The 14,911-nt window shown below is 36.3% G+C and overlaps 1 protein-coding gene across 3 annotated transcripts in view; it reads right to left on the reverse strand.

Annotated features, from left to right (window-relative positions):
- Positions 1-329: 329 nt before the first annotated feature.
- The window catches only part of WFDC1 (WAP four-disulfide core domain 1), a 47,449-nt gene continuing 32,867 nt past the window's right edge, over positions 330-14,911 (reverse strand). Inside the window, exons 4-6 of one of the 3 annotated variants that reach the window (XM_044660553.1) lie at positions 13,742-13,879; positions 3,721-3,762; positions 330-609 (exon numbers count right to left, since the gene is read on the reverse strand). In XM_044660553.1, the coding sequence (XP_044516488.1) occupies positions 551-609; positions 3,721-3,762; positions 13,742-13,879 (239 nt within the window). In that variant the 3' untranslated portion in view covers positions 330-550. Of the gene's footprint in view, positions 610-3,720; positions 3,763-13,741; positions 13,883-14,911 lie in introns of all 3 variants that reach the window. The other 2 variants (XM_044660552.1, XM_044660554.1) reach the window with 2 other exon arrangements.

A 14,911-nucleotide genomic window follows, 5' to 3' on the forward strand; every position in this document is an offset into this window, starting at 1 on the left:
GAAAGAAGAGACTGAGATTCAGAATGATAATTGGATTTGCTCGAGGGTTCAAACAGAAGCCCTCTTAAACCAAAACTTTTGTGCTTTCTGGAAACCTCCAGCGGGTACACCTATACAGAAGTCAGCTACTCATTTTGGAATCTGGAAATCTCTAAAATGACCAAAGAACCACCCTTCTATTCTTCTGTCCATCACCAAAAATCTTGGGTTCTCTCTCACTGGTCAAAACTGCCCATGATAAAAATTCCTTTTTGGTATTAAAATTCATACCTTTTGATTTTGAAACAATTTTTATTGATATCTTTGTCTTTATATCATCTACACTCCCCAATATACCCTTCCCTCCTCCCCCAGAGAGCCATAGAAAAAAATAGTTCAACAAAACTAACCAACACAGCAATAAGCCAAATTCGGTGTTGTATGAAGTGCTCCGTACCCGTAGTACCCCACTTCTCCAAAGCAAGGAGGGCGTTGCATTCTATATCTCTTCTTCAGGGCCAAGTTTGCATAACTTTTCATTTATTCACACATTTTCAATTCACCCGTTAGATTACTGCAAACGTTTCTGTTGCTCTTTCTCATGGCCAACTACATAATTGGCATTACTTCCTGTAAAATAAACCATAGCCATATCAATAGAATTGCATCAAACTTCCCCTCTCTTCCTTTGGTCTCCCCTCAAAATAGACCAACCCACAAACAGACCCTTCTGTATCTCCCTATTACCTAGAGTGGAAAGAGCACGAAGCTCATATTTGAAAGACCTAGTTTTGAACCACAGTTCCAATATTAGTTAAATGAACCCTAGACAAGTCAAGGGCAGCAGTGGATAGAGTGCTGGACCTGAAGTCAGGAAGACTCATCTTCCTGAGTTCAAATCTGGCCTCAGACACTTACTAGTTGTGTGATCCTGGGCAAGTCACTTAACCCTGTTTGCCTCAGTTTCCTCATTGGTGAAATGAGCTGGAGAAGGAAATGGCAAACTAATCCAGTGCCTTTGCCGAGAAAATCCCAACTGGAGTCACAAAGAGTCAGACATGATCCAAAAGACTCAATGATAACAAAATCCACATTTAACAGATGAGTAGTGGGTAAATTACTGGTCTTGGAGTCAAGAAAACCTGGGTTTAAATATCACTTCTGATCTTCAACAGAGGTTTAACCAAGGACAAGTCATTTTTTAAAGGCCTCTAAGCCTCAATTTCCTCATTTCTAGAAATAGGATATTATTTAGGCTTTCTACATCTCATGGAGTGGCTGTAAGGTTCAGAAGAGAAAGGGTATGTAAAACATTTTGCAAACTTTAAAATATTTTATGAATGAGATAATTATTATTATCAATAATAATTGCGGGTGTGAGAAAATTCCTTTGTAAACCACAAAATACTACAGAAATGTGAGCTATTTTTTATCATTTATCATTTATCATTATACATATTTTAAATAATAAATAATGTTATTACTTTTTATCATTTTATTTAAAATAACTCCTGTTCTTGGCCTTCAATACCATCAACACCCTGGCCTCAGTCTGCCTTTTTCTCTTAGCTATTCTCCTTTATACTCTACACAATCCAACCTTTTTAGACTTATTACCATTCCCCAAACATTCCTTATTCCTCTCGGACTGGTCATAACTGGACTATCCCTCCAATGTCCTTCCAAATCTCAGTCTATTCAAATCCTTTGAGACCTAGTTTAAATGCCACCACCGCCAAGAAGCCTTCCTTTATTGACTCCCTCTTTTTTCTATGCATTTCTATAATTGTAGAGCTTATGTTTTCATCACATTCTGCTTTGAATTCATGTACCAGTCACATATTTTTCCCCTTTAGAGGTAGAAGGGACATGAAAGCCCATGTAGTTCATTTTTCCACTTTATAGAGGAAGAAACTGAGACCTAGCAGGGTTAAGTGATTTTCCCAAAGCATGATGATATCAAGTAGCAGCATGAGGATTTGAACCCAAGTCTTAAGACTTTAAATCTATCACTCTTTCCACTGTACTTGGTGAGTAAGATGTCTTAAAGGACAAGAATGTCTGGGAAGGGTGTTAGGATGACCATATAGGGCTGGTCAAGGATTAGTAGCTTGATGGCCGGAATGCCACATCAGTAACCATGAAGTATTAAAAGAATCACAAGAAGGCTTTTCAGGGTCTTGGATCAATCCTCCAAGGAGGAAAGGCATAGATGAGAATAACACTTGGTAAAAAGACATGAAGTGATTCTGATCTGCATTGGAGAAAGGAGAGTCCACACTGACGTATTTAAATAAATACTAGACTCTTAAGTTCTGGAAGGGCAGGAACTATGTCTTAAATAGCTTTGTATCCTGCATGGCAGCCTGCACAAAGCCTTGAGGTTAGCAGAATCAACAGAAAAAGTGGCTGGATGAATGAACAGAAAGGGGGGGAAAGGAAGAAAGGAAGGAAGGAAGGAAGGAAGGAAGGAAGGAAGGAAGACTTTACTGGAAGACAAAAATGTAAATAGAAAGGCATTGCGGTATAATTCCAAGAAGAGACTTGAATTTAAGACTTGGTTATGCCACTCACTAGTGATGATTCCTGGGACAAGTGATCCTTTCTGATTATGAAGGGAGATATGCTAGATTACCTCTGAGATTCCTGCTATCTCTCAAATTCAATGACACTATGAGATTTAATTTAATCACAGATTTTTTTAAGTTAAGTGTTTTCATTTCATTTTATCAGTATAAATTCATACAAGCCTTCCATCTATCTTGAGAAAACTGGATATATAAGAGTAGCTTCCAAAAACAAAGTAACAGGTGAATTTTCACATTTCAAAAGGCTTCTTTCCTCCATGATAGGGAAAGGGAAGAAGGGCAAGAATACAGTAAGAGAGGAAGATGAGAGGGATAATGAGGGGAAGAGTCAGTCAATTGGTAAGAGCATGTATTAAGCACCTGCTGTATGCTAGGTACTAGAGAGACATAGAAAGTACAAACATGGTCCTTAAGTGACAGGCTAGTGCCCATTGCTGGGCAGTGATTAAATCCTTCCTAGCCTGGGAGAACCTTAAAGCTTATGCCTACTTAGTATTGCCTACTAGAGCCCAAGGTCACTCTCATGTCATAATGGAACATCAGAAGAGGATTTTAGTTGTAGATTGGGAGAATCACATAATAATAATAATAATAATAATAATAATAATAATAGCAGCATATGTTTACATGATGATTAAGGGTTATCTACATTGTTGGATTTTTTTTCTTGTTGATTCTTAAAACAGGCCAGTAAGGGGCAGGTAGGTGGCTCAGTGGATAGAGAGCCAGGACTAGAGGTCATGGATTGGAATCTAGCCTGGGCACTTCTTAACTGTGACCCTGGGCAAGTCATGTAACCCCAATTGCCTATTCCCAACTGCTTTTCTGCCTTGGAGCCAATACTTAGTATTGATTTTAAGACATAAAGTACAGATTTAAAAAACTAAAAGGGGAGTTTCTTAGTATTGCTACCATTTTATAAATGAAAAGACAGGCTCAGAGAATTAAATGACTGGCTAAGGGACCAAAACTAGGAAATGACAGAGCTAGGACTCAAAACCAGGTATTTTATACTTCAAGTCCTATTTTTTTTTCAAATGGGCAATTGTCATTTCATTCTTTAACCAAAAGAGGGGAAAATGACTCTCCACCTCCTTTCATGTGCCCATAGTATAGGGATAATAAACAAAAGAAGGACACACTTTTAGCTTACCTACGACTTCCTTGTAGGGCTTATGTTTCAGGTTTTGTCCATCTGAAAAATGAACAAGATATACTTTGGGTTAGAATGTAACTTGAAAGGTTCTAGAGAAGCCTAGCTCCCCCAGAAACAACGCAACAAAGATCTAAAAGGACATCTGATGAAATTGTGATAAAGGAGAACAAAGAGAAACATTTATAAACCCCTCCATGCAATCTGGGAATACACAGAAAGCTGGCCCGAAGCCTGAAAGCACTTGGAGCAGGAATGGGGAGCCACCATGGGTGCTAGTAAACATGGCCTGATGTCAGAGCAAAGATGTATGGGAGGCAGGAATGGGGAGGATGCATGAAACTAGGAAAAACTCCCATAAACATGCTCTTAAGCCAGGGGGATCTTGGCTTTGGACTCTGGGAACAGTTGTATGGTGGAGAGAGAACCAGTTCTCAGTAGATCACTATATAGGGAGTCAAGACTAAACAGATATGCCTTGGATCACTCATAGTTATAAGCAGGAAACAAGGAAAATTTGGGCTTATGTTCCAGGAGACCTTGCAGGAAATCTGAGATCAATAAAATTCCTGTTATCAGATGGTAGCTTATCAAGGCCATAGTAAGAGAGGGAGCCCACTCCAAATGAGGAATTGTACAAGGATAAATAGATAAAAATAGACAGAAGAAAGCCTGCCTTTGACCACCAAAAGATAGAGGCAGAAAAGTCTAAGATCATAGCAGAGGAGGTTGCATAATCTCAACCACTCAGTTCAGAGCTCAATCAGCAACAGCATCCAGACCAAGGGAGACAACAGGACCAGATGACACCTGACCACCACATCCAACATCTCCAGACAAGGCAGACCTGGAGTCTCTATCTAGGACCTTCAGTCTCTATCGGAGGCTGAAAATATGAGGAATTGGAGTAATATTTTAAATATTAAATTAAATAAAGTAGAAATACTATGAGTCAAGAGAAGTCTGAGAGGTGAACCTAGAAGAAAAGAATCAATCCCTCCAAAAGAAGTACTAGCAAAGCTTCAGAGAAATGAATGGTTTAATCAAAAGGGCTTCAAGAGTATCTAAATGAAGTGAAACAAAAGATTTTAAAAATGAAATTAGAACACCTGAGGAAATAATTGGACAGAGAAAAAGATGGATTAGAATAGAAGGTGGGAAAGCTTACCCTAGTGATGGCTCCCCACAAAAGTAGAATAGAGCAAACAGAACTCATTGATTTCATGAGACAAATAAAAAATTAGAAGACATGCCCCACCCAATAGAAATATTAGAACACATAAAGTATCTTCTATCAAAAACAATTAAGCTGCAGGGAAAAAGTGAAAGGAAGGCCATTTAAGAATCATTGTACTGGGGACAGCTGGGTGGCTGAGTGGATTGAGAGCCAGTCCCAGAGACAGGAGATGCTGGGTTTAAGTCTGGCCTCAGACACTTCTTAGGCTGTGTGACCCTGGGCAAGTCACTTAACCCCCATTGCCTAGCCCTTTCCACTCTTCTGCCTTAGAACCAATACAAAGTATTGATTTTAAGATGGAAGATAAGGTTTTTGTTTTTGTTTTTTTTAAGAATCATTGTAGGGGACAGCTGGGTAGCTCAGTGGATTGAGAGTCAGGCCTAGAGATGGGAGGTCCTGGGTTAAAATCCGGCCTCAGACACTTCCCAGCTGTGTGACCCTGGGCAAGTCACTTGACCCCCCATTGCCCACCCTTACCATTCTTCCACCTATGAGCCAATACACAGAAGTTAAGGTTTAAAAAAATAAAGAATCATTGTATTCCCTGAAAACCATGATCAAAGAGAAAAAATCATGATGCTATATTTCAAAAAAGCCATACAATAAATTTCCAGTTCTGTTAAAGGGGAAAATAGATAAAGTGAAAAAGAAAGAATTTACTAGTTACCTCCTGAAAGAAAACAAAATAGAAAGAATTTATCAGTCACCATCTGAAAGAAATTCTAAATTGAGAACACCCGGGAAAATGATAGCCCAAATCCAGAACTTTCAAGTTGAATAAAAAATATTATAGACAAGCCAGATAGAAAGAGTTCAAATACTAAGGAACTACAGTTATGATCACACAAGACTACACTGTTACTACTATACAAGAGAGAAAACCTAGATATGTGATGTTCAAAAAGGTAAAAGAAAGAGACAGAACCAAGAATAACTTATCCTGAAAAACTGAGCATAATCATTCAGGGAATAAATGGATATTGAATATAATAGAAGATTTTCAATTGTTTCTTATGGAAAGACCTGAGTCAATTACAATACTGGAGATAAGAGAAACATAAAAAAGTAAAAACACTTGACCCACTGAAATAGCCTAAAGGATGATAAAGTGTTTACATTTGATAGGGGGAAGGCAAATAAGTGTAAGAATGATCTGGCCTGGGTGAAGAGAAAGAAAGGAATGGTAATCAGGGCCTCTTCCATTATAAATAAGCGGTGTGATTACATTTCTTTCCATTTGTTACCTTCTTTGTAAAGAGGGGATAGGGAGAAAAAAGAAGAAAAAAGAAAAGAAAAAAGTAATGGTGTGAAAAACTCTATCAGTATTCAAAACCATAAATATGAATGAGTTGAACTCATCCATCAAAAGAAGGTTGAATTAGAAGGTAAAATCTAGCTATATGTTGTTTTTACTTAAAAAAAAAAAAACAACTGAAACAAGATGAAAACAAGGAACATTTCAGCATTCTGTTGAAGCAGAATTTATGTTGCCTCATCTGAATTTTTTTTAAAGAAGCAACAATCATGGTTTCAAATAAAGCAATAATGAAAACACATGTTTAAAAGAGGAAAATTATATTTGCTTAAAGGTACCACAGATAATGAAACAATATCAATACATTTTCTATACACTGAATAGCACAGCTAATCGAATTAGAGAGAGAAGTAGAGAGCAAAACTACAATAGTTGGGGATTTCAATGCACTCCTTTCAGACCAAAGTAAATCTAACAAAAAGGCCTGGTCCTCTATCCACTGAACCACATGCTCTATCTTCATATTTTCAAAAACTATTGACATCCCAAAGAGTTTTTTATTTCTGTGAGTTACATCTATTAATATTTATCATATTAGAAATTAAAACTTGATAAAATTTAAAATATGTATTTATTTACTTTAAAACAACATAAATAAATCCTCTGTATTAACATAGATAACATTTTAGTAAAAATTACTACTTTTTCCAAAACAAAAAAAAATGAGAATGATATTGTTTTATACAGTATAGTAAATCTCTTTAATGTCTAGTTCAAAAAAAGAAAGATGGATTTTCATATTTGCTTTTGTAGGCAATAATCTTTTGTGATATATTGTTTTGGTTGAAGTAGATGAAGAAAAATAGTAGATGTAGAAGTAGAAGTAGAAAATCAGTAGAAGTAGATAAAAAAAGAAGAAAAATTTCATGCAGATATGTAGTTGGAAAAGGGAGGAGTATTTTAATAGGCAAATAACATCTTAGCATTATTGTGAAAAATAGTTTTGATATTGTGGATCTCTGAAAGTGTCTTGGGGACCCACAAGATCTGCAGACCACAGTTTGAGAACCACTGGTCTAATGGAAAGAATCTGTCTAATACTTTTATTGAGAGGTAACACAGAAGTGGCTCTTAGAACCAACTGGTCTCCAAACCTTTCTTTTGAGAAGTAACTGTCATCAATCCCTTCCATTTCTTTGGTGGCCATACATAAGAAAACAATCGCTGACTAAAGTGGTTTTGTTTGTTTTTAGACTCTTACCTATCAAGTAGACTCTAAGTATCAATTCTAAGACAGAAGAGCAACAAGGGCTAGGCAACTGGGGATAAGTGACTTGCCCAGGGTCACACAGCTGAAGAAGTATCTGAAGATTTGTACCCAGGTCTTTCTGACTCCAGAAATGATGCTCTATCTACTGTGCTACCTAGATACCCCTCTAAAGCTGTTTTTAAAAATGCTTTACAAGTATTTTAGCCTAGCTATTGAAAAACATTTCAAGGACAATAATAGCATGTCTAAGGCATTACTGATTTGAAATAAAACCCCAGGTCATCTGATTATATTTGGTTCATTGTGTAAAACTATGAGCATGTAAATTCCTTTAATGTGTATAAAGCTCTCTACACTGTCTCGCCTATTTATGAAGATTTCAAGAAAGGAAAGACAGCTCAGTCTATGCTTCTATAGACAATAAAGATGTTTTCATCATATCGGGATAGGCTTGCCTTTTTATTTTTTTTATTTTTTTCTTTTCCCATTTTATTTTTTTATGATGCTGAACTTAACAAATACCAAATAAAATGAACACTTTCATATGCATACAAAGATCACATGGCATGCTTTTATGCATGATTTACTTTTCTTTTAAAGTATATAATAAATCCAAAATATAAAACTTTAAAAGGATAGGCTTATCTGTAGATAAAATATTCAATAATTTTTTATTTTTTAAATGTTGCTTCTATAACTATGCTATTACTGTGAAATAAGCTTGAATCAGAAATACATTGTTCTTATCCTTTGCTATTATGTTATGTTAACAAACAGTTTAAAACATTTTTAAAATGTTCGTTGAATATTTTCATTGTGCTAGAATAAATTGCCATATTTTACACATAATTATAACTTCAAATAGTGCAAATGTAAACAATGCAGCTACTTCACAGTATTCATTATCTGTAGTAGCTGTTCAAATTATGTTCTTGGTAGGGGGAAAATTGTGAAATTAAAGGAAAAAATAAAAATGAATATAGATCATCTTTATTTGATGTGATTGAAACATTAAATCCTCACTTACAATAGACATATTTTATATGATAATTTTGTATATTTTTTTGAAATAAAACTCTTACCTTTCATCTTGGAATCAATGCTATGTATGGATTCTAAGGTAGAAGAGTAGTAAGGCAAAGAGGGTTAAGTGACTTGCCCAGGGTCACACAGCTAGGAAAATCAAATTTGAACCCAGGACCTCCCAAGTCTAGACCTGACTCTCAATCCAATGAATCACCCAGCTTCCCCCTATAATTATTTTTCCTGACATTTTGATCTTGCTTTAAAGTATTCATGATGACCATAAGCAAAAAACTCACAACAGATATGATTACAGCTCATGAGTGACCATTTGTAGCAAAGAGAAATAAGTGAACAAATTATATGAGGAGTGTGCCAAGGTTTTCCACATCACGTTAGCACATACTTGATATTCAGTGACTTTGGCATGAATGAGAATTATGTTGGGGAAAAGAGATTTAGCATAAAAAAATGAAAGAGAGTGGGAGCTTGCAAACTAGGTTGGATTCTCCGATATGTATGTTGTAGAATCTCTGAGCTGAGGGGGACTTTGGTGCTTCGAAAATAAGAACCCTCTACAAACACAGTTGGCAAATATCACAAAATATCTCATTTCCAAGACAGTCAGAGTGCACTGGAATGGCAAGCAATGAACAACCTGTCAAAGTGTCATTATAATCAACACAATTGCTTATATCTCAATGGACAAGAAACAAATGGTTGATGATAAGACAGATATTTCTGAATCATCTATTATTATTATCATTATTAATCTATAACTAGAAGAGACCCTAATCAGTGACCTCAAACCATCCTCAAACTACTCACTCTACAAACATACTCAAACTAACACACTCAGAGAAGACCCTAATGAACAAGTATTCTGAATTTTGGAGATCAACAGACCAGTGGGAGGAAGAGGGTCAATGTAAGAACCCAAGCATCCCTGGGGAGGCTAAGCAGGGCCAACCACTTGATTTCAAAAAGTAGGAGATGGGGAGCCTTGTCCTGACACAAAACCCCAATTCAGGAACAAACGCTGGAGAGATGACTAAATCAAAGAAAATACTAGTTAATATGTAAAATTTAGTATAAATTGGAAATTATCTAAAGGGAGAATGATTCTACAACAATTAAAGATACTCAAAAAATAGAATTTCTATAAGAACTACATGAATAACTTGAAGAAAGGAAACAACAAATAAAAAATTAAACTGAAGCATTGGAGGAAAGAATTGGATGGAGAATGAGTAGTTTAGAAGAGAAAATGGTAAACTTGAAATAAGAAATGGACTTCCTGAAAACTAGAATAGATTTAAAAAAGCATTGACTCCATGATGCAGCAAAAAAAAAAATTTAAGATCTGATATAAATAACAATCAACCTGGAAAATCAGTCAAGGTGAGATAATTTAAGAATCAGTGGACCTACTGGAGATCATGATTTTTTTTTTAAAGTATGGATATATCAAGGCAGTTTAAATGAAAACTGCTCAGGTCTACTAGAACCAGAGAGCAAAAGTAAGATAAAGAATCCTTGATCATCTCTTGTAAGGAACCAGGAAAAGTCCTAGGAATGCCATAGCCAAAATCCAGAGCTCCTACATTAAAAAAAATGCTGCATACATCCTGAAATAAGCAATTTAAGTGCCAAGTATCCACAGTCAGAATCACTCAAGACATGGCACCTTCTACATAAAACATAGGAAATCTTGTAATTCAATATTCCAAAAAAGCAAAAGAGATAGGCTTATAGCCAAAATTAATCTACTGTGCAAGGCTGAGTATAATTCTAGTGGGGAAATAGGCTTTTAATGAACTAGAGAACTTTCAATCATTTATGATGAAAAACCCAGAACTGAATAGCAATTTTTAAATACAAATATGAATGCAGAGCAACCTAGAGAGATTTTGTTTGTTTGTTTTTTGGGGGCATTTGGAATAAGGCTGTATGACAATATATTCTTCAAAGGGCATTGAGAGAATTAAATAATAAAAACAGAAGTCCTGGTTCTGTTCTGAGGGTCTGAAGAGGGAAAAGAGGATGGAGCATAGGAGGGATGGGGAAGGGAAGAATACATTAGTGTAGAAAGGAGGAAAAAGGGGATGGACTTGGTTATTTCTCATAATTGGGGCATATAAGAAGAAACACAGAGGAAAGAGTAGGAGAGTGAGCACCAGATGAAATGGACAAAAGAAGAATTGAACATAAACACACACATATATGTACAAACAGTTTAATATAAAAATATATCAGTCTCAACAGGAAAACAAACAGGGATAGAGAAAGGGTCAAGAAGGAGAATACTAAGAAGGGAGTAACTGCAAGCAAAACAAACTTCCTGATCCTAAAGGAGGGATTATAAGAGGGAAAAAACAAACAGGAATTTAAGGGTGCACCTTAGGTCATCTCCTAGACAACTGGGGAGTGAATGAACAAATATAATATTATTACACCATAAGAAATGGTGAAAGAGATGATTTCAGAGAATCCTGGGTACTATAAACTGGCATAAAGTGAAGTGAACAGAACCAAGAGAATTATTTATACAATGATAGCACCATTGATTTTTGTTTTGTTTTGTTTTGTTTTGTTTTGTTTTGAAACCCTTACTTTCTGTCTTAAGGTCAATTCTAAGACTAAAGAGCAGCAAGGGCTAGCAAACTGGGAATAAGTGATTTGCCCAGGATCACACAGCTAGGAAGTATAAGAATAGCAATATTGTAAAAAAAAACAAAAAACAAAAAACAACTTTGAAAGACTTAAGAATTTCATTCAATGCAATGATCTGTCTGTCAAGGACCAGTGATGAAGTATGCTACCTGTTCTCTGACAAGCCAGAAGATACATTAAGACACTTATATTTCTGGGCATGTCTACTATGTAGCTGATTATATTCATTTGTTACAAACATTTCCCCCCTTTTTTCCTCTTGGCTTTTAGTTGGAGAGGAGAGAGTTGAGGGTGAGGGAGGTTAGTAATAGTGAAGGGGAAAAAGAAGGGCTACTGAAACATTTTTTAATGCATAGAACAGAAGGAAATTAAGAAGGATGCCCAGATGAGCAGGACAGTTTTGAAAGTAACGTCTAGCATTTTCTCGCTATTTTTTTTAAATCAAGTTGTAGAAATGGAGATTCATAATTTCAGACAGAATGTTGCTATTATACTATATGTATGAAAATGCTCTTCTTTGATGTTTTAAGTTCAACATTTTATATGTTTTGGGTGACAATACATGTATAATCCTGATTGAATTGGGAGGGAGGAGGAAAGAAGGGAGGGAGACCATTTGGATTATATAACTTCAGAAAACTGATGTGGAAATTTGTTATTACATGTAATTGGTAAATGCATAAAAAAGTTCAATATTTTTAAAAGGAACTCCTCCCCCCACACCTTTACCAATTATTTCTTAATTACCAAACCAAGTGGTCTTTTTAATTTTCAAGTTTTACCCTTCTTTGCCTCCAGCTGCATTTGACACTATTGACCACCCTCTTCTCTGGAGTTCTTTCTCTCTCCCCTCTGGATTTTTGGTCCATTCTTCTCTCTTGATTCTTCTTTTCTTTATCAGACTGTTCCTGCCAGTTATAGCCTTTGCCAACTTTGGGTGAAGTCACCAGGTATGTAGGTGAGGCTCAGGCTCTTTTTTTTTTTTTTAAGCACCAGCTTGTCAAACTACTTCTTTTTCCCCACTAGCTGTCTCCAGCAGTCCTGCCAGAATAGTGGAGAGCAAAGAAGGCCAACCGCCCCAGGCCTGGAGACAGTGTAGAGTACAGAAGGGGAAAACAAATAGAAACTGGCCTGTGAGGCCCCTCTGGACCATGTCCTTAGATTTTTATTATTTCCTACAGCATCGAACCCCGAGCCTGGCTATACAGTAAGTATTCAGGACTTGCTCACTGATCTGTTGAGCCAAGGAAACAAAAGCAAAACTTAAGTTTCTAAAGATTAGAATATTTGAATATGATTTCAGTGAGCTTTTATATAATTGTTCAAGAGTCCTGATTTTTGAGGTATCATGCATGACCTTTTGATGGAGTTATGGTGGCGCAGAGGATAGAGTGCTTGCCTTGGGGTCAGGAAGTCCTGATTATAAATCCTGCCTTGGGCACAGTATAGCTGTGTGACCCTGAACAAGTCACTTAATTGGCCTCAGATTTAGTTTTCTCATCTGTAAAATAGGGATAATAATATATCTACTGCACAGGGTTGTGAAGATCAAATGAGATGATTTATATAAAATGCTTTTGAAACCTTAAGGAGATATTATCATTATTAATAAAATCCTAGCATGTTATTATATTATTGATCTCTAATAATATGATATAACATAATATTACATAATTGGATATAAATGTATATTCTCTTTATATATGATATATAATTGTCATATTATATCATGTCATCATATTATTAATCACTAATAATATATGACATGATATGACATAATTGGATATAAATGTACATTTTAATATACAATATATAATCACCATATTATATTATGCCATCATATTATTCATCCTAATAGCATAATGACATGATATGACATAATTGCATATAAATGTATATTCTTTTTACATATGATATATAATTGTCACTAATAATATGATGATATGACATGATATGACATAATTGGATATAAATGTATATAATCACCATATTATATCATGCCATCATATTATTCATCCTAATAACATAATAACATGACGTGATATGACATAATTGGATATACACGTATATTCTTTTTATATGTGATATATAATTGTCATATCACGTCATCATATTCATCCCCAATAATAGAACAATATGACATAATATTATTATAGAATATTATATATTATATATGTGTGCATTATATATGATTTATTAATAATTAATAATACAATCGGGGTACATAATTATATTATTAACCATTAATGTCCTCCTTTGTTTAAATTTTTTCTTTTCTTAAAGGCTCAACTCAGATACTACTCCAGTCTTCCCAATATGAGAGTCTTCTCCATTTCCAAATTCCCTTCAATTCTTTGTCTGCATTTTCCTTTTGCCCCCATCACATTCGATCTTATATACTGGCTGTTTGAGTGTAGCCTGCCACTGCCTCCTCCTCCCTGATGCCCATCAGACTGAAAGCTCCTCTCAGGCAGGAGCTGTGCCATCTGCCAGCTCCGTACCCACTCTGGAGAGGCCACTTATGTGTAGACACCATTCAATAGAAGGAAGTTGGTGAACTGACCAGAAGTCTTCCGTTGCTTGATGCACTGTCCTCTGTTGGGGATTCCCTCTGCAGAGTTGCCAGGGTTTAGGATGTGACATTCGTAGCCTGTGGGGCAGTGGAGAGGTTCTGCCCCGTCCTCTGTGGTGCTACAGGCCTCTGCTGGAAGAGACAGAGAGAAGCCCTGGCTCATTATACAGTCCAAGTATCCAGGAAAGGCAGATTCTGGGGAAATGGGCCATCTTGTCACTTTCTCCAAAGGCTGGTTTTGTGACATTCAGCCAGTCACTCAGGCTCCCACAGACGGGACACAAAACTGGAAAGACTCATCCAGACGAGAGGTTCTGAACCAATTTTTGTGTCCTGGATCCCTTGGGCTGTCTGGCAAAGCCTATGGAACCCTTGCTCAGAATCAAGGGTTTAAATGCATAAAATAAAATACCTAAGATTACCAGGGGAGTCAATTCCATTGAAATACAATTCTCAAAATATTTTTTAAAAAAGAAACCCAAGTTCATAGACCTCAAGTTAAGGACCCATGATTTCTAGTCCAAGCCATTCCTAAGCACGAGTCACCACTGCAACATTTCCAGTAAGAGAGCATTTGGCTTCCACTTGAATACCTCCCATGATGGAAAACTCATTATCAACAAAGGCAGTACATTTTGCTTTTAGACAGCACTAAATGTTAGGAAGTATTTCTTTATAGCAAAGGCTAATGCCTCTTTTCAGTTTCTATCCAGTGTTCTTGGGTCAACATAGGACAAATCTAATCCTTCTTTCCCATAAGAGGACAAGGACTGGACCTATGATTTCCTTGGTACATAAGTATGGAGAACTCTCAGATGAATGAATTCCCTTTGGCAATGCAGATTAACACCTTCTCTGCAATTTATGGACTTGGTTGTATGGGGGCACCAAGAGGTTAAGTGACTTGCCCAGGGTCATGCAGCCTGTGTTAGAGGCATAATTTGAATGTAGATCTTTTGGTCTCTGAAGTCAGCTCTCTCTCTCTCTCCCATGGACATTGGTTCTCATGTTCTCTCACATACTTGAAGATAATTTTTATCTCACTCAATATCCTCATCCCCTTCAGTCTTTTCTTCTCCAGCTAAACATTACAATTCCTTTAACCAATCCTTGGATCATATAGTATAGTTTCTAGCCTCCCTCACCATCCTGGTGGTGGCC

This window comes from Gracilinanus agilis, chromosome 2 (genome assembly GCF_016433145.1).
Source record: "Gracilinanus agilis isolate LMUSP501 chromosome 2, AgileGrace, whole genome shotgun sequence".
In the NCBI taxonomy this organism is placed as follows: Eukaryota; Metazoa; Chordata; class Mammalia; order Didelphimorphia; family Didelphidae; genus Gracilinanus; species Gracilinanus agilis.